This window comes from Silurus aristotelis (genome assembly GCF_946808225.1).
Source record: "Silurus aristotelis genome assembly, chromosome: 22".
In the NCBI taxonomy this organism is placed as follows: domain Eukaryota; kingdom Metazoa; phylum Chordata; class Actinopteri; order Siluriformes; family Siluridae; genus Silurus; species Silurus aristotelis.
Window position 1 is genome coordinate 7,815,288 of NC_139595.1, and position 23,831 is coordinate 7,839,118.

Consider the following 23,831-nt stretch of genomic DNA (forward strand, 5'->3'; position numbering starts at 1 on the left):
TAGGTTTAAAAATAAATGTTAACACTCTTTCTTTCAGATGTACTGAGTATAAACTAGACCACCTAGATGAACTAGAATCAGCCAGTAAGTGCTACAAACCAAGTGGACTAGCTAGAATTATGTCAGTGAGCATAGCCCTTCTAAAACCAGCCTAGCATCACCAGCTAGAGTGAGACTGTTAAGCTACACCTAGACTGAACAACATAATCAAGTCAAGTGCATGTAAGTATTCGAAAACTCCAGAAAACTATCAAACCAAACCAAGTGGATTAGCTAGAACCAGCATGTAAGAGGTCCAACCCTCTTCAAACCAATCAAGCCAAACTAATCTGACTAGGTAGAAACAGCATGGAAGTGACCAAATCCCTCAAAACCGAACAAATGAACTAGCTACTGTAGATTCAGCACGTAAGCAGACCAAACCATCAAACCAAGCAAAACAAGCCTAAACAACCTGGATCATCAACACAACTAAGTTGAGGTGGCATGTAAGGGTTCAAATCTATCTAAAACCATTCATCCAAACCAAATGGACTAGCTGAAACCAGCATGAAAGTCCAAATACCCCTGAAAACCATCAGAAATTAACAAGTGGACAAGCTACCGTAGCAGTATGTAAGCAGCCAAAACCATCAAAGACAACCAAGCAAAACTAGCCTGAGCAACTGGGATCATAAACCAAAATCAAGTTGAGTTAAGGTAGCATGCAAGAATTCAAAACAATCAAACCAAACCAAGTGGACTAGTTAGAACTATCATGAGAATGATGAAAGAACCATCAAAAATGAACAAAGACTAGCTACTGTAGAACCATCATATAAGTGGCCAAAGTCATAAAAAAACCCAACAAAAAAAACAAGCAAAACTAGGCTGATCAACCTGGATCATCAACCCAACCAAGTTACCTACAGTAAGTATTTCAAACCTCCAGAAACAAACCCAAACCTAGCTGGAGCCAGCGGTATGTGGTCCGAAACAGATCAAAACAGATAAAGTGGACTAGTTAGAACCAGCGTGTAGGTGGCTAAAATACCAAATCAAACCAAACCAAGTGGACCAACTACCAAAACTATTCAAACCAAACCATGTGGACTAACTACCAAAACTATTCAAACCAAACCAGGTGGATTATCAAAACTATTCATACCAAACCAATTGGACTTACTATCAAAACTATTCGAACCAAACCAAGTGGACTATCAAAACTATTCAAACCAAACCAAGTGGACTTCCTACACCTAGCTAAATGGGCATGTAAATGGCCGAAACCCTTTCAGACAAACCAAACGAAAGCGCCTGTCTGAATCAGAATGAACCAGTTTATTTGGAACCAGTTTTAACTGCCTTACTATTTAGACCCAATTTTACCTGCTTGTGCATAATGCCATCTGAAACACCCATACCAAACCATCAAACCATCCAAAGCTGCTTTGAGGTGTGACTCTATCTACAATATATGTACATTATAAACATCTATAGATCTGAGTGTACATAAGCTGGTTCTGCTCCGTAACAATGTACATGACCATGTTTTACATTTCCACTGATTAATTTTTTTTTTTAGACAGAATACACAGCAAAAAAAAAAGACTTCAGAATATCTTTGTTTGCTACACATTAAAACTCAGTAATACTGTATGTTGTTTCTCCGGTGACTGGAGCGGATTGAGATAAACCGCCTCCCCCCTCCCCCCTCCCCCCTCCCCTCCCTCACCGCCGCTCAGCGTCACCTGCGCAGATGCTCGCGCGCTGCTCGATCGTGCTCGAGCCTTTCAGATGCTCGCCGGCGTTTTTCACATCCGCCTCCATTTTAACAGTAAACCGACGGATTATGATGAAATCCCGCCGGGATCAGAGTTAAATCCGGATCATCTTAGATTTGCAGCGTTATTTATTTCCCCTCTCTCTATCGTTCGTCAGCGGCGTTGGACAAGAGAGACGCTTTTGTTTCCTGGAGGACAGAGAGAACACGAAGTGATGCAGCGCCGATTTAAACCAGCAAACAACACCATGACTGCTGTATAATAACACCCTCCAAAAAGAAAAAAAAATGTGCACACTAACGCTATTGAAATGACCAAAATGAAATGAAAAATTCAAACGAAAAACGATATTCAATATTCGTACAACGTCGTTCGGGCGCGAGCGTCACATCGGAGTGAAGTTACCGACTGAAAGGAAGCGCGTGAGTAGGTAACGATTCCGATTTATTATCTATAAAGGAGATAAAATCTCGATTCGCGGATAAAATGAAATAATAATGTTTAAAGGCTGAGCTGGCTTTTGTTTGCATTGGGTTATGTTCACAGGTGACAGGTTTTCTGCTAACACCACTGCTCTTTCAATTAAATCCGCACATTGTTACGTCACGGAACACACACATACTGTATATATATATTACGCCACTATGCTTTCAAAATGCACGCAGGAAAGAATTGCACATGATGTTGATCACCTGTTATTGGTGTGTGGGATGGGATCTGGCTCCTTAATTTACTTGAAGGAAAATCCCCGCTGATAAAATGGATATTAATGTTTAATAATAAACGTATTGGTGTGTTAAAAACAAAAACAAAAAAATTTATGTTAACAGAGTAACACACAATCTCGCGTGTGATGACTTCCACCATTTATTATGCAATTAAATTCTTAATCTAAACTTCTTTTTCTAGCATGGTCCATATTTACTTAAGTTAATGGCTTGGCTTATAGGAACAGGCAGAAAATGGTCTATTTAAGGAGAGAACAGGCTTTCACATAATCTCTACTTAAATACATCGTAGTGCTTTAATCATGTCTAGCTTTCAGCTTGTCATCTGTATTCCTCGTCTCAAACAGATTTGCTTTTAAAGCTTCTATGTCCATGCTAGCAGAGAGGACTGGCCATTTCCATTAAAAAATAAATCAGACCAGGCATATACTAAAGGATGAAAAGAATGACCACGATGAACAAGACCAATTGGTTGATAAGTGTCGGGTGGTTGACAGGTGTTTATTAGTGTGGATGGTAGTCTTTTGCATAGGAAATAATCACTTTATGGCTACTGAGCATGAATGTATACTGATACATTCATGCTCAGTAGCCATAAAGTGATTATTTCCTGATCACTGAATGAAGGTGTGCAAAAATGAAAGGCCACGACCAGCTTGAAACTACAGCTGTAATGTATTCATAAACAAGCAGTGTTAATGTGTTTGAGTTGTGTTTTGGTGGAGAAAAATACCCTAACAAAATGGGTGGAAAGCCAAAGTATAAGCTTCGAAAACTGTGTTCGGATTTTCACAATGAAAAATTTGAGTTAATATTTGGCAGGCAGAGGAGTGTAAAAGCCATCCAAGAGAAACAAACAGAGAGTGGGTCTGTAAAGGATGAATATATTGCTGTGAGAAAGACTATCAAGGAGGACAGCATTTTTGTCAGGAAAAGAAATGGATGATGAGAGGCCATGGAATAATCTGTTGCACGCAAAAAACAAACCCCAAACATCTTAAATTATCCCGAATAACAAGACATGATTTTGACTGGTAATTGGCTTAATCGGTGAAGGTGATAGTGAGCAATGCTTCCGGGTTTCATTTCCAGAGAAGGTTTCAGGTTTTATTTCCAAGTCTTTGCGTGGAGGACGCTTGGAAAAGGGTTGGTGGGCTGTGAAGTAATTCAGTGGACTGAATCTGAAAAATGCTGAACCAGGAACTTTTAAACATATTGTTCAGAAATACATCAGCAACATTCTAAAACATTATAGGTTGTCTGAGAAATGCAGTGCAGGCTGCATAGGATGCAGTTTTTTTTTATATTGCTTAAAAAAAAGATGTTATTTTGCATACGTACATGATTGTTATGTATTAGTCATTGTTGCACTTTGGTCTTCACTAACAGTGTATATTTGACAACTGCTTTTATTAATTAAACATCATTATTTTAAATCATAAATAATCTTAAAACTTATAATTTCATATTTTGTGGGTATTTTCACAGCCCATTTATTTTGATCTCTAACCTTTATACAGAGTCTATATTTAAGCACACATAGATATGAGTATTTATTCTGTATTTATATATAAAAAAGTTCAAATATTCTATTTTTGCAGCTGTTTTGTCCCCATTAAGAGAGAAAAACATGCCTTCCCACGTACACTGCAAAGACCTTTTCTCCTGTGTGTGTGTGAGACATGCCAGAGTTTTCCTGAAATGTCATTGTGTATTTGCATCTGTGTGTGAATCTGACATTCTCACCTCTCAGAGGGCCACATTTACAGAAGCACATGACACTTTTGGCTCATAAACATGCACACACACGTGTCGAGACACACGCATACACGCACACAATTATCAGAATAGTCCAACCCTGATACTTTAATTGGAGCAGGCTTAATTTGGCCTATTTATAAATAATCCACATTCAGGATCCATCAGTGATTAGATTTCCTTCTGTTCGTGGGTGTGTTTGTGTGTGTGTTTGTGTGTGTGTGTGTGTGTGTGTGTGTGTGTGTGTGTGTGTGTGTTTGTGCACATACACACATATGTTCACCAGTTGATGACCCAAAATTAGAAATAGCCAGAGGGGAGTCTGGATTCTCATCCCAACGTTTGCAGCCTCTGTTTATTATTTTCTGCAACCTGGGGTTTGCACACACTGTTCACTGACAATGTCTGTGCACACAAGGTATATTTGTCTATACATAGGCAATATGGTGCATGTCAATGATAAGATGTAATTATTGAAGGTAAAGCCTCTGGACTAAATATAGAGCCATGCTGGAGTTTTTCACTGGTTTCATATATCCACATTAGGGATGGTAATCTCATCGGTGCATCGGCATAAAAGTTAACGATGTGATGCATGGATGTAAAAAAAGTGTGCATCGGATACAAGTTGGCATTTGCATCCTGATGCATTGTTTTTAACATATTTGCAACGGTACAAAATGATTTATTTATATATAATTATTAGCAGATTATTTCGAAAGTGGACAATAATTTCTGACATAAATTTAATTTATTTTTATTCATCGCTACACCGTTTCTCAAGCGCAATCTCTCAGCACCACTGCTGCTTCGTGAATGTGAAGTATCACAACACTACAGAGACCGAGGCATGTCCTGAGAGTCACATCGAAGATAGATAATGATGATTATATTTAATCTTTTTTTCTTTTCTTTTTTTGCACTACAAAGGCTTGTGTGTGAAGAAGCCATGCTTTAGAAGTCAGAAGGCACTTATATAAATTTATGATTTGCTGTCTGTTTGAACCGAAGAAATAAAAGCAAACTATATGTACAGTACCATAGTAATACATTGCATTGTATAGCATTGTACTGTATCGCAGTGGTCCCCAACCTTTTTTTGCACCACGGACCGGATTAATGTCAGACAATATTTTCACGGACTGGCTTTTTCTAAATATAATAATAATTGTTAATCCACGGTGTTGTTGTTTGTTTATTTTGCTGGCTTGGGGTTTGAATTTAGCGGTAATGTATTATTTGTTACTGGCCGCAGCAGCCCCTTTAAGAAGGTAGCGGATGGTGGTAAGACATGTGACTGAGGCATCTTGACATGCGTATATATATATATATATATATATATATATATATATATATATATATATATATATATATATATATATATATATATATATATGTAATGGTTCCATCTGCTATACCATCACCATGCCACCAGAGGAAACGTTATTCAGTATACCTGAATAATGAAAGCTAAAGACACGTCCTGTTGTTGGCCTAGAAAAGTCATGTTCATGCTAAGTATTGTAGTACATTCAACCATTTGGAACTTAACTAACAGCAAAAGTGACATAATATCTAGATGAATTCACTAAGGTACCATAGGGGCTGGGCGGTCCGTAACCCCCGCAAGTTCCAGGGGACCAATGTATTGTATGTTATCTCTCTTGTTCTATGCCGATATTGTGTAACGACCCTTGCTCCGGATTATTTCTTTAAAGAGTTTGTTTTCCTGCCTTGGACTTTGTTTGCTTCGTGGAATAACTTTCCGTATCAAACCTTTGCCTGCTTATACCTTTTCTTGGATTCCAATCTGTCTGAGCAGAATCAGAATACTTTGCTGCCTGTGAATACACTAGACGTTTCTCAGCTTTAAGCCATAGTCTCTTACCATGGAGAGATGCTAGCGATGTACCTAAAGCGGCTAAAAGCTCACCAGTCCATTTGGGAGGTTTGGATGTATCGGGCTAGCTGTTCCAACTTCACCCCGAGTCAAACTTGGCTGTGGATGACGTCGTAAAATTTTTAACCCTCGCCACCCAGAGTGGCTGGAACGACGTTGATTTTCTGAGATGGAATCAATTCCAGGTTACAAGTTGAGATGGCTTGCAAAGACTACACCCAACCACTATCAAAGTATATCACATTAGACATTTGCCTGGACAATCTAATCATGAACCAACTCATCGCCAGTCAGCCATGCGCACTACAAGGAATTGCAGAACCTCAACCCACCCTGCCTGAACCTTTGCAGCTGGAGAAGACACAGGTGTTATCAGAGCAACGTCAATGGCATCTCATATTCCAACTCTGCTTGTCAGGCAGGTCATCACTGTGCCACCTGTCCTGAGAAACCCAGCTTCCCACCTGTCCTGAGAAACCCAGCTTCCAAAAATCTGGGGTGAGCCAGCACCCACACCCCCAAAGTTTAGTTGTGCCAGTACAATTGCAATACCCTAATGGAATGTACCACCTTTTAGCTCTCATAGATTTTGTAGTCCCCTTCTGGAGTCCCCTTCAATCGGCAGGTATTAGAGGAGCCCAAAATCCCCAATGTTTCATGTAAGGGACCCTAGCGAATCACAGTGGTTGCCAATCAGCCCACAGGTGATGGCTATGGGATCACCCTTCACACCCGATCACCCTCCAAGTCGATTTATTTCATGTGGAAAAACCTACACTGTCTATCATATCCTCTTCTACTAACTGTATTATTTCGGGTTTTCCATGGCTCCAAACACACGACCTAATGATCTCCTGGGGCCAAAAAGAATTATGTCCGTGGTCACCAAGTTGCAGTGTATGAAGAATCTTTGTTCCTTCCCCTGCTCTTCCATGTTGGTCGAAAGCCCTAATAAGCATCAAAAAGGTCCAAGTCCCCAATGAATAGCAGGACCTGGGAGAGGTTTTCATCAAGACACAACCATATACAAGAGCCACAACCCTACCACCTCATCGGACATGGAACTGCCAAATTGAACTGCTACCAAATATGAAGCCCCCTCGGTGTTGAATATACCACCTTTTGGCAGCAGAAAACAATGCAATGGAGAAGTACATAGAGGAGGCACTCACAGCGTGGTTTATTCGCCCATCCATGTCTCCAGCTGCCGCCAAATTTATTTTGGTAGGAAATAAAGATGTGGTCTGCGGCCGTGCATGGCTCCTGAATGCCATCAACATTCAATATCCATGCCCTCTCCAACTTGTATCAGCTGCCCTTGAACAACTCTGAGAGGCCCAGTACTTCACAATGCTCGGTAGTGCTTATAATTTAATACGAATCAAAGAGGGTGATAAATGCAAAACTGCTTTTCATACCACCAGGGGGCACTATGAATACAGAGTCATGCCATATGGCCTTACCAATGCACCATTGTTTTAAGCGTTTATGAATGAGATCTATCGGGATCTACTGGACTCATAGGTCGTAGTGTATTTATGATATTCTGATTTAGTCTACAGCCTATGAACTTCATGTCAGTCATGTGCACACAGTGTTACATCGCCTTTTATAACATCAACTGGCAATTGAAGCTAAGAAGTGCGAGTTTCATAAGAAGTCCATCACTTTCCTGGTGTAAGTCATCAATCGACAGGGGGTAGAGATGGACAAAGATAAAATAAAAACTGTCCATGATCAAAGAATTGTGACGGTTTCTGGGATTCGCAAAACTTTTATAGAGGCTTGATACAGAACTACAGTGTTGTGGCCACACCCCTCTTTGCAGGCAAAGCCAAACAGATGCCTGAGGTGCCTTTGAAAAACTGAAAAATTGTGTAAGGTGGCCCCCATCTTGCAACATACTGACCAACACTTCCTTTGTGGTAGAGGTGGATGCCTCCAGTTAAGGAATTTCTTTCTTAATGCCATTATAACCCTGGCAAGCTCTGTCCATGCACGTTCTTCTCATGCAAACAGACTGCTGCAAAGGGAAATTATGATTTAGGTAACTGGGAATTGCTATCGTTTAAGGAGTCCCTAGAGAAATAAAGACATTGGCTAGAGGGGATTCAATACCCATTCCAGGTGGTCACTGACCATAGACTTTGACACTGACTTTGATTATATCAAAGAGGCAAAACAGGAACATGCTTGCCAAAAAACTACGTAGAGGGCTGTCCAGTATGCAAAGTTTGAACGCCCCAACAACACCCTTATGGCCTTTTAGAACCATTCCCCATCCCACAACAACCTTGGATGCACATGGCGGTGGACTTCGTCACCAATCTCCCTAACTCCCATGGTTATACAACCATATTTGTAGACAAGTTCTTCAACCCTTTGTTTCCATGGTCAGGTGAGTTATCTGTCATCCCTGCGATCAACTATTGATTTCAGAGGAGCAGGGAGGTTTGACACAACCGTGTAAGAAAGGAACACCTTGAGGTGTTTCTAGAGAGGGGGTTCATTAATGGTTCCATCCGCTATACCATCACCATACCACCAGAGGGAACTAACACCCAAATATTGAGAGCTCACGGGACACTTTCTGTTTTTAGCCTTTATAAGTCATGCTCACGCTATTTTAAGTGCGAAGTGTTGTATCTCTGTTACATACCAAGCCGTTTGTTATCTCTCTTTTTCTATGCCATTAGTGTGTACCGACCCTTGCTCCGGAATATTTTACTAACGAGTTTGTTTCCCTGCCTTGGACTTTGTTTGCTTAGTGGACTGCCTCTGTGTTGCGAACATTTGCCTGCTTTTACGTTTCCGCTATTGGATTTGTGTTTTGGATGATCTGTTTTTTGTCTAATAAACCCGTACATGGATTCCAATCCGTCTGAGCCTGCTGACAGTTGCTGTTGCAGTTCCTGCAATTCCTGCCCCTAATCACCTCGATTGCATTCTATTGTGAGATAACAGCCTAGGTATGCAACTTTTTTGTGGCAGCATCTGCTCTTTTCATAAATGTTTTTCACTTATAAAGGCACCAATACAATAAATGTGAAGATGTCTTAGAATATAAATCATTTACTGGGAAGGTGCAGGTGCATTTTAAGTTTGGCCTACATTTGATAGGGAACATATTCAGACCTTGTAAGAAGTTCATTAAATGATACATCATTTTCTCTTTAACAATGATGTAAGTAAAGAATTGTTATTGATTGAACGCATCAGTAGCAATAGTATGGCTATACTAACTGATGATGGAAAAATGTCCAACCAGTCAGGCTGATCAAATTTCACTTATCAGTGGACTTTAAAAGCCCTGTTTTACATGAACTCTAGACAGCTTCCAAGGTTGTTCACCATTTACAGAAAGGTTTTTACCTGGTACAAGGATTGTCTGCCTGTCCATTCACAAAGCCCTTTATTTTTTTTACTTAGCTTTCAGGCCATCTTCCTTATGCTGTATGTACACCTGTTAGACTTTGGAAGGAATGCTGAAGCGAGTGGTATAGTTGTTGTGCCATTTAGATAAATATGCAAAGTAAACTTGCAAACTTTTACTGTAAATTTTACTGTAAACTTGTACATTTTAAACTTGAAATGAAGATATGTATGGCTGCTTTGTAACAGTTGTCAATTTTTTTTAATCTTGCATTATATTTTCAAATAACCTTTAAAATAAAATAATTTTTAAGTATATTTAAAACACAAACTGCATGCAAAGCCTCCTCATCTGATATAATGCCTTGACCTTATCAATTCTCTTATGGCTGAAAAATGCACATATCCCCACAATCATGCTCCAAAATCTAGTGAAAACCCTTGACAGTAGAATAAAGGTTATTATAAATAAAGGGGGGTCTAATACTGGAAATTTATGTGGATGTGATGGTCCAGGGATAACAAAGAATGTTTTCCCTTGTGAATGAGATTAGACTATAAAGGTTTCAGTTTTATTATGAAGCTCTGAACTTTACTGGATTTGAAAATTTGGATAAACCTAGAAGAACATGACAGTTGAGTGCTTTTTAGACTCTTTAAATCTTACTTACCAAAGCTCTCTGATGTTTCTGTGTCCTATTTTTGTGCAGGAAGCAAGTTGGCACAATTGAGCTACTGCAACTGAGAATAACACACCAAGAAAGATCATTAACACATTGGAACACACACATAGCTGTCCACCCACCGACACACACACACACACACACACACACACACACACACACACACACACACACACACACACATACACACACACACACACACACACACACACACACACACACACACACACACACACACACACACACACACAGAGATGGCACTAGAAAACTCCACATTTTCTTCTCGGCCAGAGTCCCTCTCTCTGCCGGTCCCAGAGGAGAAAGGGGAGGTACCTGCTGAGGAGACCAAAGAAGATGCTCCTGCCACTGGAGTATTCAACATATCAGATGAACTCGGGCATGTGGTAACCACAGAGACATCATCTTCCCCACAAGTGCCCTCTAATAACAACCTGTCATTTCAAGACAAGTTGGCTGCCCGGGAATTACAAGCCAATCAGCACCGAAAAAAGATACAAGTGACAGGGCAGGAGAGGGGAAGGTTTGGTTGGGGTAAGAGATTATGCCATGTTTTTTTACAATTTTAAAAACAGTTATTCATACATGTTCACAGTTTGATTATTATATGAAAAAAATGTGCCTGCATTTGTTAAAGCAAAACTGCTTCCTTTTTAACGGCTTGTGATAGTGTGCTCATGCGTGTGTGCATGTCTAAGTGCATTTGCAAAGAAAAATAGTGTTATATAATCTCGCATTATGCCTTGTGTCATCTATATTTATGTATTCATCCACGCTATCTTGGCACATTTCTCATGTTGTATATCTGTTATCCTTTTACTGTCCAATTTCTCATACGCTCCTTCTGTCTGTCTGACCTTCTTTCTCTGTCATTCCTTGCCATCCATTCATCCATCCATCTTTAAACTCAATTTTTTTTTACTTTCTTTGTACGTTTTTGACTTACTTTATCTTTTTTTCTTTTAGCACGCAGTAAGCGCAAGAGGCAACGATACGTTGAGAAAAATGGCCGCTGTAATGTACAGCATGGCAACATGCGTGAAACGTACCGCTACTTGACGGACATCTTTACCACTCTGGTGGATCTGAACTGGCGTTGCTCACTATTTGTTTTTGTCATGGCCTATGCTGTAACCTGGCTTTTTTTTGGTGCTATATGGTACCTTATTGCATACTGCAGGTATTTACATCACACACACACACACACACACACACACACACACACACACACACACACACACACACACACACACTAGGATGCATCCATAGCTATATTAGCATTAGCCACAAGGTCTTCTCCTACTTGAATCATACAATTGTCAGACAATAATTGCCATATGGAAATAATGTCTGAAGTCTCTGCAGAATGATGTAAGATGCTCTCAAAAACCGTATATTGGCATACGTTTCAAATAGGATGTTTCCTATGGAGCTAATATAATGTATTTTTTATGTTTTTTATGGTTTGGTACACTACTAAAAAAACATTCATATATTTAAAAGAACTGTTCTTTAGGAACTGTTCCAGGTACCCACTCAAATGTACACATGCACACATACCCACCTGAGATTAACCCACAGTCATTTGAGTGGGTGGGTACTAGAGAACATATAAAATGGCAAACTCCCACATTCTATCTTTCTTTTGCTTTTAACCTTTATGAAATCTAGAATTATAAAATTCTAGATTTCACTACAGCAGTTAAGGATCATATACGCTAACTAAATGAAGTTATTTCAGTCTTTTATTATTTTATTATTTCTTTTTGTTTCAACATAATGTCAGAATACTAGTTACATATCAGGGTAAGAAAAAGGTAAAATTATTACTAATAATAATAATAAATAATAAATAATAATATTTATTATTATTATTATATAATTATAATAATAATACATTATTATTCATAGTAATGACAATATTTTATTTTGCATAGTAAATCCAATTTCCCCACTTTTCTAGCAGTCAAATACACATTTATTTTCAGATATACAAATAATAAAATACGCTAAAGGGTAGATGTCTTGGGAAAAAACCCTTACCCCACTCTAATATACATAAGCATGCTATATATACAGTGGGTACGGAAAGTATTCAGACCCCCTTAAATTTTTCACTCTTTGTTATATTGCAGCCATTTGCTAAAATCATTCAAGTTCATTTCTTTTCCTCATTAATGTACACATAGCACCCCATACTGACAGAAAAACACAGAATTGTTGACATTGTTGCAGATTTATTAAAAAAGAAAAACTGAAATATCACATGGTCCTAATTATTCAGACCCTTTGCTCAGTATTTAGTAGAAGCACCCTTTTGCTCTAATACAGCCAGGAGTCTTTTTGGGAAAGATGCAACAAGTTTTTCACAACTGGATTTGGGGATCCTCTGCTATTCCTCCTTGTAGATCCTCTCCAGTTCTGTCAGGTTGGATAGTAAACGTTGGTGGACAGCCATTTTTAGGTCTCTCCAGAGATGCTCAATTAGGTTTAAGTCAGGGCTCTGGCTGGGCCATTCAAGAACAGTCACGGAGTTGTTGTGAAGCCACTCCTTCGTTATTTTAGCTGTGTGCTTAGGGTCATTGTCTTGTTGGAAGGTAAACCTTCGGCCCAGTCTGGGGTCCAGAGCACTCTGGAGAAGGTTTTCGTCCAGGATATCCCTGTACTTGGCCGCATTCATCTTTCCCTCGATTGCAACCAGTCGTCGTGTGCCTGCAGCTGAAATACACCCCCACAGCATGATGCTGCCACCACCATGCTTCACTGTTGGGACTGTATTGGACAGGTGATGAGCAGTGCCTGGTTTTCTCCACACATACCGCTTAGAATTAAGGCCAAAAAGTTCTATTTTGGTCTCATCAGACCAGAGAATCTTATTTCTCTGTTTTTTAGCAAACTCCATGCGGGCTTTCATGTGTCTTGCACTGAGGAGAGGCTTCCGTCAGGCCACTCTGCCATAAAGCCCCGACTGGTTGAGGGCTGCAGTGATGGTTGACTTTCTACAACTTTCTCACATCTCCCGACTGCATCTCTGGAGCTCAGCCACAGTGATCTTTGGGTTCTTCTTTACCTCTCTCACCAAGGCTCTTCTCCCCCGATAGCTCAGTTTGGCCGGACGGCCAGCTCTAGGAAGGGTTCTGGTCGTCCCAAACGTCTTCCATTTAAGGATTATGGAGGCCACTGTGCTCTTAGGAACCTTAGGTGCAGCAGAAATTTTTTTGGAACCTTGGCCAGATCTGTGCCTTGCCACAATTCTGTCTCTGAGCTCTTTAGGCAGTTCCTTTGTCCTCATGATTCTCATTTGCTCTGACATGCATTGTGATCTGGAAGGTCTTATATAGACCGGTGTGTGGCTTTCCTAATCAAGTCCAATCAGTTTAATCAAACACAACTGGACTCAAATGAAGGTGTAGAACCATCTCAAGGATGATAAGAAGAAATGTATAGCAGCTGAGTTAAATATACGAGTGTCACAGTAAAGGGTCTGAATACTTAGGACCATGTGATATTTCAGTTTTTCTTTTTTAATAAATCTGCAACAATGTCAACAATTCTGTGTTTTTCTGTCAGTATGGGGTGCTATGTGTACATTCATGAGGAAAAGAAATGAACTTAAATGATTTTAGCAAATGGCTGCAATATAACAAAGAGTGAAAAATTTAAGGGGGTCTGAATACTTTCCGTACCCACTGTATATATATATATATATATATATATATATATATATATATATATATATATATATATATATATATATATATATATATATATAAAAACAAGATATATAATAAGATATAATAAGACATAATAAGAGATTTATTCCAACTACTGGTCAATTTTCCCTAAAGATTTATTTAAGGTTAAGTCTTTTATTGAGTTTTTATTATTATTATTGGCTTAAGGCACTCAAATGAAATTAGTCTGTTTGCTGCAATAAATCCATTTAGTAGGCTCAGGCTCAGGCTCTGCTTTACTGACCCCTGGTAACACGAGAGACTTTTCTCCAAGCAGACACAACTCTATGTGTACATTTCTTTCTTCATGTAAAAATGTGTATATTTCTGTTTTTATATTTCTAACATATTTCTATATTTCTCCTGTGTTAAGATCAGTAATGGATGGTCATAATATCAGATTAGGGGTGTTGTATCTTACTGTGGTTAGGACACTGGACTTCTGATCAGGCGTGTTGTAAGTTCAAACCCCACAGCCACCACCCAGTTGCTTGCTTCTTTAGCAAAGCACTTAACCCTCAACTGCTTAGCAGTATAAATAAGATGATATGTAAGTTGTCCTGGACCAGGGCATCGGCCAAATACCATGAACAGTAGATCAGAGGGCAAAAATGTTATATCTGTCTATAGCTCGTCTATGAAGATTTTAGGATTTAACGAGGAATAATGAGGTTGTATCATCTCTTCTATGGCATAATGAGAATAATCTGAAATTGTATACACCCACACAAAGACAGATAGGCAGCTGCAGTCATGAGTTAAATTTTTTTTAAGTGCTTTATTTTTTAAGTCTGTAATGATCTACTGCCATTTAAAATCAGAAAAATCTTACCCTGTTGGTTCAAAACAAAAAAAATACTTAATGTACAGTTCTGTCAACTGTTCTTTTGTGTAATTTGTACTTTGATATTAGACTCTGTCTGCTAGCTACTTTTAGTTTCTTGTTTTAAAGGCATTTTAAAGGACATGTCACTTGTGTTGATGCATTTCAGATACATAAGCCAATTGGATAAACAAATGTATTCCCAAGTGCTAAAAAAAACCCCCAAAATTAATAAAAATCAAGACTGTCACAGGCTGTATTAACTTAGAGTTTGAACTAGAAAGAGCTCAGCCCCAGCTATGTTTCTTCACAGCCTTCTATATATTTGTCTTATGATTACTGCAGGTCCTATTTCACCTGCTTCCACAAAGGAAAAAAATAACCCTCTTTGATTTAAAAATCAATTTTAGGTGAATAAAACATACACCGACCAGGCATAATATTATAGCATTATAACATAATGACCGGTAAGGTAAATAACACTGAATATCTCTTCATCATGGCACCTGTTAGTGGGTTGGATATACAGTATTAGGCAGTAAGTGAACATTTGATGTGTTAGAAGCAGGAAAAAAGAGTAAGTGTAAGAATTTGAGCGAGTTTGATAATTGCCAAATTGTGATGGCTAGACGACTGGGTCAAAGCATCTCCAAAACTGCAGCTCTTGCAATTATGTTATGCCTGATTGGTGTATATTGTATAATAAGCTTAAGAGATGTGTAGTAAGTACTGTGTACTATATTGTAAACAGTAAATTGACCTCTTGCGTCTATAGTATCTTGTTCAACTTTTTTTCAAATGGCTTACATTTTTTTTTAGCATTTCTGTGCATTCTATATTTCACAGCTCTAGAGAGCACTACAAACAAATATAGCAATAGTGAGCATAAACAGAAAACACTCCCCACCCCCATCTTCTGTTTTTTTTTTTTTTTTTTTTAGGGGAGATCTGGATCATTTGGAGGACGATACATGGACTCCATGCGTGAATAACGTTAATGGGTTTATCTCCGCTTTCCTCTTCTCTATCGAGACAGAGACCACCATTGGATATGGTCATCGTGTCATCACCGATCAGTGTCCTGTGGGCACCATGCTTCTGCTTTTGCAAGCCATACTAGGCTCAATGGTCAATGCTTTTATGGTAGGAACACACCAGCATGCTTTTCAAACTTGCTCAGTGGTTGACCCTACAGGCATGCTAATTCTGTGACATATCTATATAAACACGGCAGTAAATATAAAAGTGCTTAGCAGGTGTGATTTATACACAAATTATAATACATTATCATGTGTTACTAACGACACTTCTTTTCTCCCTTTACTGTAAATCAGCTAGATATGCATTCAGAGTTGTATCCAGAGTCAGAGATGGTTAAAACCACAAGTTACACCTTGAATACAAAAGTAACTTGCATTCAAGCTGCTTTTTGCGTTGCAAATTGGTACTTTTGATATCTTTTTAAGGTTTTTAGGAGGCCAACATTGTTAAACTCAAGCATTTGCTTTTAAGTAAAAAAAAAAAAATAAGGGGTATAAAATATGGAGTAATATTATACATAATCATTGGTAGTTTACTGTGAGATTTATTAATAATTGTTTAAATTGTGTTCATTTTGACAAATAGCTTTAGACTTCAGGGACCCTGTACAACTCTTTTTCCTTGTTCTACCTACTATGCCTTTCTCCCGATTTGAATAACTTTGCAAATGCAGACTTTTTCACATGCTGTTGGGTTTTGTGGAAATGGATTCTGGCTTTCATTGCACTCAGCACTTGTTCCTCTGCAGCTTCTCCAAAGTGTGTGTGTGTGTGTGTGTGTGTGTGGCATTTCCGACAGTGCCACATGAGTCATGCTTTTTAAAGAGTGGATGTTGCTCACTCTTCCTCTCTCGGTTTTCAGCTCACCTGATTTCACAGCCCTTGTCTCCGTGTGTTTCATTTCCTCTCTCATGAGCACTTTTTCCCTCCTTCATCACTCAAATCAACCCTGTGCAACAGCTATTATTTTCGCACTGTACCAGGATGGTTGGTAATGAGGACTCGTGACTTTTGTATGTGTACTGTATGTGTGTATGGGCTCATTTTCCTTGCTCCAAGTGTCCTAATTTGATGTCTCATCCTCAGGCTGTGTTTCACCCGTATATAAGGGGGACACATGTTCTCACACACATTCACAGACATACACACAAACTCACAGACACACACACACACACACACACACACACACACACACACACACACACACACACACACACAGAGTAAGTTTGTCTTACTTTACTTGTGAGGCCCTTGCAGTGGCATAATTACTAGTGCAGGCAAACCTTAGAACCTAAAAAATTTGGCCCTTTATTATTATTATTTTTTTCAATTAAAAAATGTAGAACGATAATTTGTTGATCATTCATTTATTTAAGAACAATTTAATATTTTATAATAGACATCGTTTTTTTTTTTCTATTCATTGAGTGAAATATATGAATTATTGCTTGTAAAGGTTTATTTTAAAGAAGGATCTTTGATCATTTTTATGAAGGGTGCCAATAATTCTGAAAGTCCAGTTCCTTAATGGCGAGTACTTAATATGAAACTGTTGCTGCAGAACCCTGCTTAAATACTGGCAGTCTTGGTAAATATGATAAAAATTACTAGCTTTAGCCATTAAAGAAGATAAGGGGATAATGCACTATTTTTTAATTATTGATTTATTTTTGTTTAAAACTAAACGTTTTCTTGTGTGTATATAGATACGTATCTTCTTCTCTCGGCTTCACCCATTAGGGGTCGCCACAGCGGATCATCCGTCTCCATACCCCCCTGTCCTCTACATCTGCCTCTGTCAACCCAACTACCTGCATTTCTTCCCTCACCACATCCATAAACCTCCTCCTTGGCTTTTCTCTTTTTCTCCTTCCTGGTGACTCCATCCTCGGCATTCTCCTACCGAGGATGGAGCCACCAGGAAGAGAGAGAAATATATATACACAAAGTATATATACGTATAATATATACAGTGAGGAAAATAAGTATTTGAACACCCTGCTATTTTGCAAGGTTTCCCACTTAGAAATCATGGAGGGGTCTGAAATTGTCATCGTAGGTGCATGTCCACTGTGAGAGACATAATCTAAAAAAAAAAAATTCACAAATCACAATGTATGATTTTTAAACTATTTATTTGTATGATACAGCTGCAAATAAGTATTTGAACACCTGTCTATCAGCTAGAATTCTGACCCTCAAAGACCTGTTAGTCTGCTTTTAAAATGTCCACCTCCACTACATTTATTATCCTAAATTAGATGCACCTGTTTGAGGTCGTTAGCTGCATAAAGACACCTGTCCACCCCATACAATCAGTAAGAATCCAACTACTAACATGGCCAAGACCAAAGAGCTGTCCAAAGACACTAGAGACAAAATTGTACACCTCCACAAGACTGGAAAGGGCTACGGGGAAATTGCCAAGCAGCTTGGTGAAAAAAGGTCCACTGTTGGAGCAATCATTAGAAAATGGAAGAAGCTAAACATGACTGTCAATCTCCCTCGGACTGGGGCTCCATGCAAGATCTCACCTCGTGGGGTCTCAATGATCCTAAGGAAGGTGAGAAATCAGCCCAGAACTACACGGGAGGAGCTGGTCAATGACCTGAAAAGAGCTGGGACCACCGTTTCCAAGGTTACTGTTGGTAATACACTAAGACGTCATGGTTTGAAATCATGCATGGCACGGAAGGTTCTCCTGCTTAAACCAGCACATGTCCAGGCACGTCTTAAGTTTGCCATCGACCATTTGGATGATCCAGAGGAGTCATGGGAGAAAGTCATGTGGTCAGATGAGACCAAAATAGAACTTTTGGGTCATAATTCCACTAAACGTGTTTGGAGGAAGAAGAATGATGAGTACCATCCCAAGAACACCATCCCAACTGTGAAGCATGGGGGTGGTAGCATCATGCTTTGGGGGTGTTTTTCTGCACATGGGACAGGGCGACTGCACTGTATTAAGGAGAGGATGACCGGGGCCATGTATTGCGAGATTTTGGGGAACAACCTCCTTCCCTCAGTTAGAGCATTGAAGATGGGTCGAGGCTGGTTCTTCCAACATGACAATGACCCGAAGCACACAGCCAGGATAGCCAAGGAGTGGCTCTGTAAGAAGCATATCAAGGTTCTGGCGTGGCCTAGCCAGTCTCCAGACCTAAACCCAATAGAGAATCTTTGGAGGGAGCTCAGACTCCGTGTTTCTCAGCGACAGGCCAGAAACCTGACTGATCTAGAGAAGATCTGTGTGGAGGAGTGGGCCAAAATCCCTCCTGCAGTGTGTGCAAACCTGGTGAAAAACTACAGGAAACGTTTGACCTCTGTAATTGCAAACAAAGGCTACTGTACCAAATATTAACATTGACTTTCTCTGGGGTTTAAATACTTATTTGCAGCTGTATCATACAAATAAATAGTTAAAAAATCATACATTGTGATTTCTGGATTTTTATTTTAGATTATGTCTCTCACAGTGGACATGCACCACTGATGACAATTTCAGACCTTTTTCCTCACTGTATACAAAAATTAACACTCGTGTATTATATAGATTTATCACACAGACTGATATATTTCAAGTGTTTATTTCTTTTAATTTTTATGATTTTGGCTCACATTTAACAAAAACCCACCAATTCACTATCTCAAAAAACTTTAATACTTCATAACACCAATCAAAAAAAATTTTTTTGTGAATTGTTGGACTTCTGGAAAGTATGTTCATTTACTGTTTATGCACTTAATACTTGGTAGGGGCTCCTTTTGCTTTTATTACTGCCTTAATTCGGCATGGCTTGGAGGTGATCAGTCTGTGGAACTGCTGAGGTGGTTTGGAAGCCCAGGATTCTTTTACAGTGGCCTTCAGCTCATGTGCATTTTTGGCCTCTCGTTTCTCATTTTCCTCTTGACAATACACCATAGATTCTCTATGGGGTTCAGGTCTGGTGAGTTTGCTGGCCAGTCAAGCACACCAACACCATGGTCATTTAACCAACATTTGGTGCTTTTGGCAGTGTGGGCAGGTGCCAAATCCTGCTGGAAAATGAAATCAGCATCTCCATAAAGCTGGTCAGCAGAGGGAAGCATGAAGTGCTCTAAAACCCAATGGTAGACGGCTGTGCTGACCTTGGACTTAATAAAACACAGTGGACCACTACCATGACATGACACCCCTAAACCACCACTGACTGTGCAAACCTTATTCTGGACCTCAAGCAACTTGGATTCTGTGCCTCTCATCTCTTCTTTCAGACTCTGGGACCTTGATTTGCCAATTAAATGCTACATTTTCTTTCCTTTCATCTAAAAAGACGTTTTTGGCCCACTGAGCAACAGTACTCCTTTTTGTCCTTTGCCCAGGTAAGACACCTCTGACGTTGTCTCTGGTTCAGGAGTGGCTTGACACAAGGAACGCGTCAGTTGTAGCTCATGGATACGTCTGTGTGTGGTCGCTCCGGAAGGACTGACTCCAGCTGCAGTCCACTCTGTGAATCTCCCCCAAATTCTTGAATGGGCTTAGTTTCATCTTTTTCTACCACATTTTTTTCCGTCTATTCAATCTTTCCATTAATGTGCTTGGATACAGCACTCTGTGAACAGCCAGCTTCTTTAGCGATGACCTTTTGTGTCTTACCCTCCATGTGCAGGGTGTCAATGATCGTCTTCTGGACAACTGTTAAGTCAGCAGTCTTCCCCCTTGATTGTGTAGCCTGAACCAGACTTGAGACATAATTTAAAGGCTCAGGAAACCTTTGCAGGTGTTTGGATTTTTTTAGCTGATTAAAGCGTGACAATATTTATCAAGTTTCCAATATTTAACTTTTGTATAATATTCTAATTTCTAACTAGTTTCTAATTTCTGAGATAGTGAATTTTGGGTTTTCAATTAGCTGTAAGCCAAAATCATCAAACTTAAAATAAACAAACACTTGAAATATATCAGTCTGAGAGTGATGAATCTATATAATGTACGAGTTTCACTTTTTTGTATTGAATTACTAAAATAAATAAACTTTTTAATGATATTTTCATTTATTGAGATGCACCTGTATTTATTTTAATAATGAAATATATTTTACTTATATTAATTCATAGGGATGTGAAACATATATTTAAGACTTTTTTATAACTGTATTGTTTGAAAATGTTTTCTATCCATAAAATCAAAGTATTTTTGTGAATATTACTGAACAAATTTCAGAGGCATGCTTACTCGTATTTACCAAGGGTTGAGGGCACTGTAAAAGAACCCCAATCTATAACTATAACAAATTATATATTTTTGTTGTTTTACATTAGATTTTTTTTTGTTAGCAGTCAATTTGTGTTGTTTTAGGACTGGATCTTTCTAGAAAAAAAATCTACGACCATACTTCTGCTCCATTTTTCAGTTGTCCCTTAGTAATCTTATTCTACTTTCCAACTATCTCAGGTTGGCTGTATGTTTGTGAAGATCTCTCAGCCAAACAAGCGGGCAGAAACGCTGGTGTTCTCCAAGAACGCAGTCATCTCTCTACGGGACGATAAGCTGTGTCTGATGTTTCGAGTCGGCGATCTGAGGTCTTCACACATCGTGGGAGCCAACATGAGAGCAAAACTTATTAAATCTAAACAGACCCAAGAGGGTGAGACTGCAGATACAGTTTCTTTAAATCATTAGACCTACAAAATAGGAACATCAAAGCTTTCAGCAGCAGCAGCAAAGTAAGAGAAGGGTACAGTGGTGCCATCTAGTGGTGGACAAGTAATAAAATAATGCGGCAAGCGAAATCAAGAGCTGCAGTGGTACATTTGCATTTTGAGAAAAAGCACCACTGCTGTGTTTCACATTCAGAGCACTGCAGCACTGTTAGAGGTCCTAGATATAAGAAAAGTCAAAAGTTAACAGCATACAAAAGAAAAAAAAAAAGATTGATCTAATTAGAGCTGTTGCTAATCTATTAAGAATTATAACTTAATTCATCTTTCATATTCATAAATACACATAAAACTTTTGTATGTAAAACAAAATAGACATATTTAAAAAAGTTTATTTATTCAAGTGTTGATAATTATTCATAAATACTAATACTTGAATGCTTCACTCCTGAAACATAATGTTAAAGCTTAGTGGTTAAGGCTCTGGTCTGGAGGTTGGGGGTTAATACCCCAGTATCGCCCATCTGCTACTTTTGGGCCCCTAAATATGGCCCTTGACCCTCTGTACTCCAGGGGTGCTGTGTCATGGGTGGCCCATGTCTGACCCCAGCTTCCCATCATTACTTGGATATGCGAAGAAAGAATTTCACTGTGCTGTAATGTACATGTGACAAGTTAAAGACTCCCTTTACAAGGTAATAAATGCAAACATGCAAAGAGAAATTATTATTAAAAAAATAATAATAATTACAAATGACTTCAAACTAGCTTTTAGGGATGTTTGTGTACTTGCTGCTTCATATGCAGTGTGAGCTCAAATCACACTAACTGTTGACATAAACAGAACATAGTCATTTTGTTAAGCACAAATTATATTATGGGAGTGGTGGCTCCAGCGGTTAAGGCGCTGGGTTGCCGATCGGAAGGTCTGGGGTTCAAGCCCCGGTATCGCCAAGCTGCCACTCTTGGGCCCATGAGCAAGGCCCTTAACCCTCTATGCTCCGGGGGTCCCTTACGAGGGAAATATCAAGGTCTGTGACGTCGGAGTGACGTGGGGCCGCCTTCCCGTGGGCTCACCACCTGCAGGAGGGACCGTAAGGGACGGTGCTTTGAGGATTGGGCAGCAGTCGAAGGCGGGGGCCTGCTTAGACTGCTGCCCCCGCCACCTGAATTACGGATAAGCGGGAGAAAATGAATGAAATTATATTATCATATAAACTATTATAATATTTTTTGAAGCACAAATAATCTAAATTTACACAGTCTAAATGGTTATGGTTTATATAACCCCAATTCCAAAAAGGTTCGAATGCGTAAAATGTACATAAAAAAAGAATTCAATGATTTGCAAATCTCATAAACATATATTTTATTTACAATAGAACATGAAAACATGTTTAAACTAAGGAAATGTATAATTCTGTAATGGAAATCACTGCATGTGCTTAGAAAACCAGCCACAAATCATTGTCTGTGAACACAGTTGGTCATGCCATTCAAAAATGCATGCAAACATGATCCAGAAGCTGTCCACTCTGGGCCAAAGCTCATTCAAAATGGACTGAGGCAAAGAATAAAACTGTACTGTGGTCAGTATGAATCAAAATAATAAATTATTTTTGGAAACTATGGATATAGTCCTCCAGACTAAAGAGGAGAAGGATCATCTGGTTTGTTATTATTTTTCGGTTCAAAAGCCTGAATGTCTGATTGTATTAGGGTTTGTTAGTGCCTATGGAACATGCAACTTGCACATCTTGAAAGGCACCATCTTTGCTGAAAGGTATATACAGATATTAGAGCTGCGGGTGCTTCCATTCAGTTGATGTCTTTATCGTGGAAGAGTTTGCATATTTGGGCAAGGCAATGCTAACATTCGTAGTAGAATTAGTAGAAATTAAACTATTTGGTGCATGAAAAGAAAAATATGACAAACAAGACCCAGGACTTCTGAGCAGCTAGAATCCTTTCTCAGACATGAATGGGACAACGTCCTGTTCTAAGACTACAGACTTAGCTCCCATATATATATATATATATATATATATATATATATATAGAGAGAGAGAGAGAGAGAGAGAGAGAGAGAGAGAGAGAGAGAGAGAGAGAGAGAGAGAGAGAGAGACTCCTGTTAAAAGAAGAGAGGATAATACACAGTGGTTAATATGGTCCATCACAATTATTTTTATAAAATGATACATTTTTTCAGTTTAAACATTTGATATGTTTTCTATGTTTACCTGTAAATAAAATATGGGTTTATGAGATTTGCAAAGCATTGCACTCTGTTTTTTTAATTCAGGTTGTATTAATATATACATTATATTGACTTTATAATTTGCATTTTGCATCATTAAAATGGTTTCTTTATA

At 38.9% G+C, this 23,831-nt stretch overlaps 2 protein-coding genes across 3 annotated transcripts in view; one reads left to right on the forward strand and one right to left on the reverse strand.

Annotated features, from left to right (window-relative positions):
* The window catches only part of LOC310717592 (mitochondrial adenyl nucleotide antiporter SLC25A24-like), a 32,214-nt gene extending 21,989 nt beyond the window's left edge, over positions 1 to 10,225 (reverse strand). Inside the window, exon 1 of the mRNA XM_083525857.1 lies at positions 10,193 to 10,225. The gene's annotated coding sequence lies outside the window, so the exon portion shown is untranslated. The remainder of the gene's footprint in view (positions 1 to 10,192) is intronic.
* kcnj9 (potassium inwardly rectifying channel subfamily J member 9) overlaps positions 1,733 to 23,831 on the forward strand; it is a 28,392-nt gene continuing 6,293 nt past the window's right edge. The window contains exons 1-5 of one of the 2 annotated variants that reach the window (XM_083525848.1): positions 1,733 to 2,193; positions 10,232 to 10,756; positions 11,189 to 11,402; positions 15,721 to 15,922; positions 21,254 to 21,446. In XM_083525848.1, the coding sequence (XP_083381974.1) occupies positions 10,459 to 10,756; positions 11,189 to 11,402; positions 15,721 to 15,922; positions 21,254 to 21,446 (907 nt within the window). In that variant the 5' untranslated portion in view covers positions 1,733 to 2,193; positions 10,232 to 10,458. Of the gene's footprint in view, positions 2,194 to 8,808; positions 9,119 to 10,231; positions 10,757 to 11,188; positions 11,403 to 15,720; positions 15,923 to 21,253; positions 21,447 to 23,831 lie in introns of those variants that run through there. The other variant, XM_083525849.1, reaches the window with a different exon arrangement.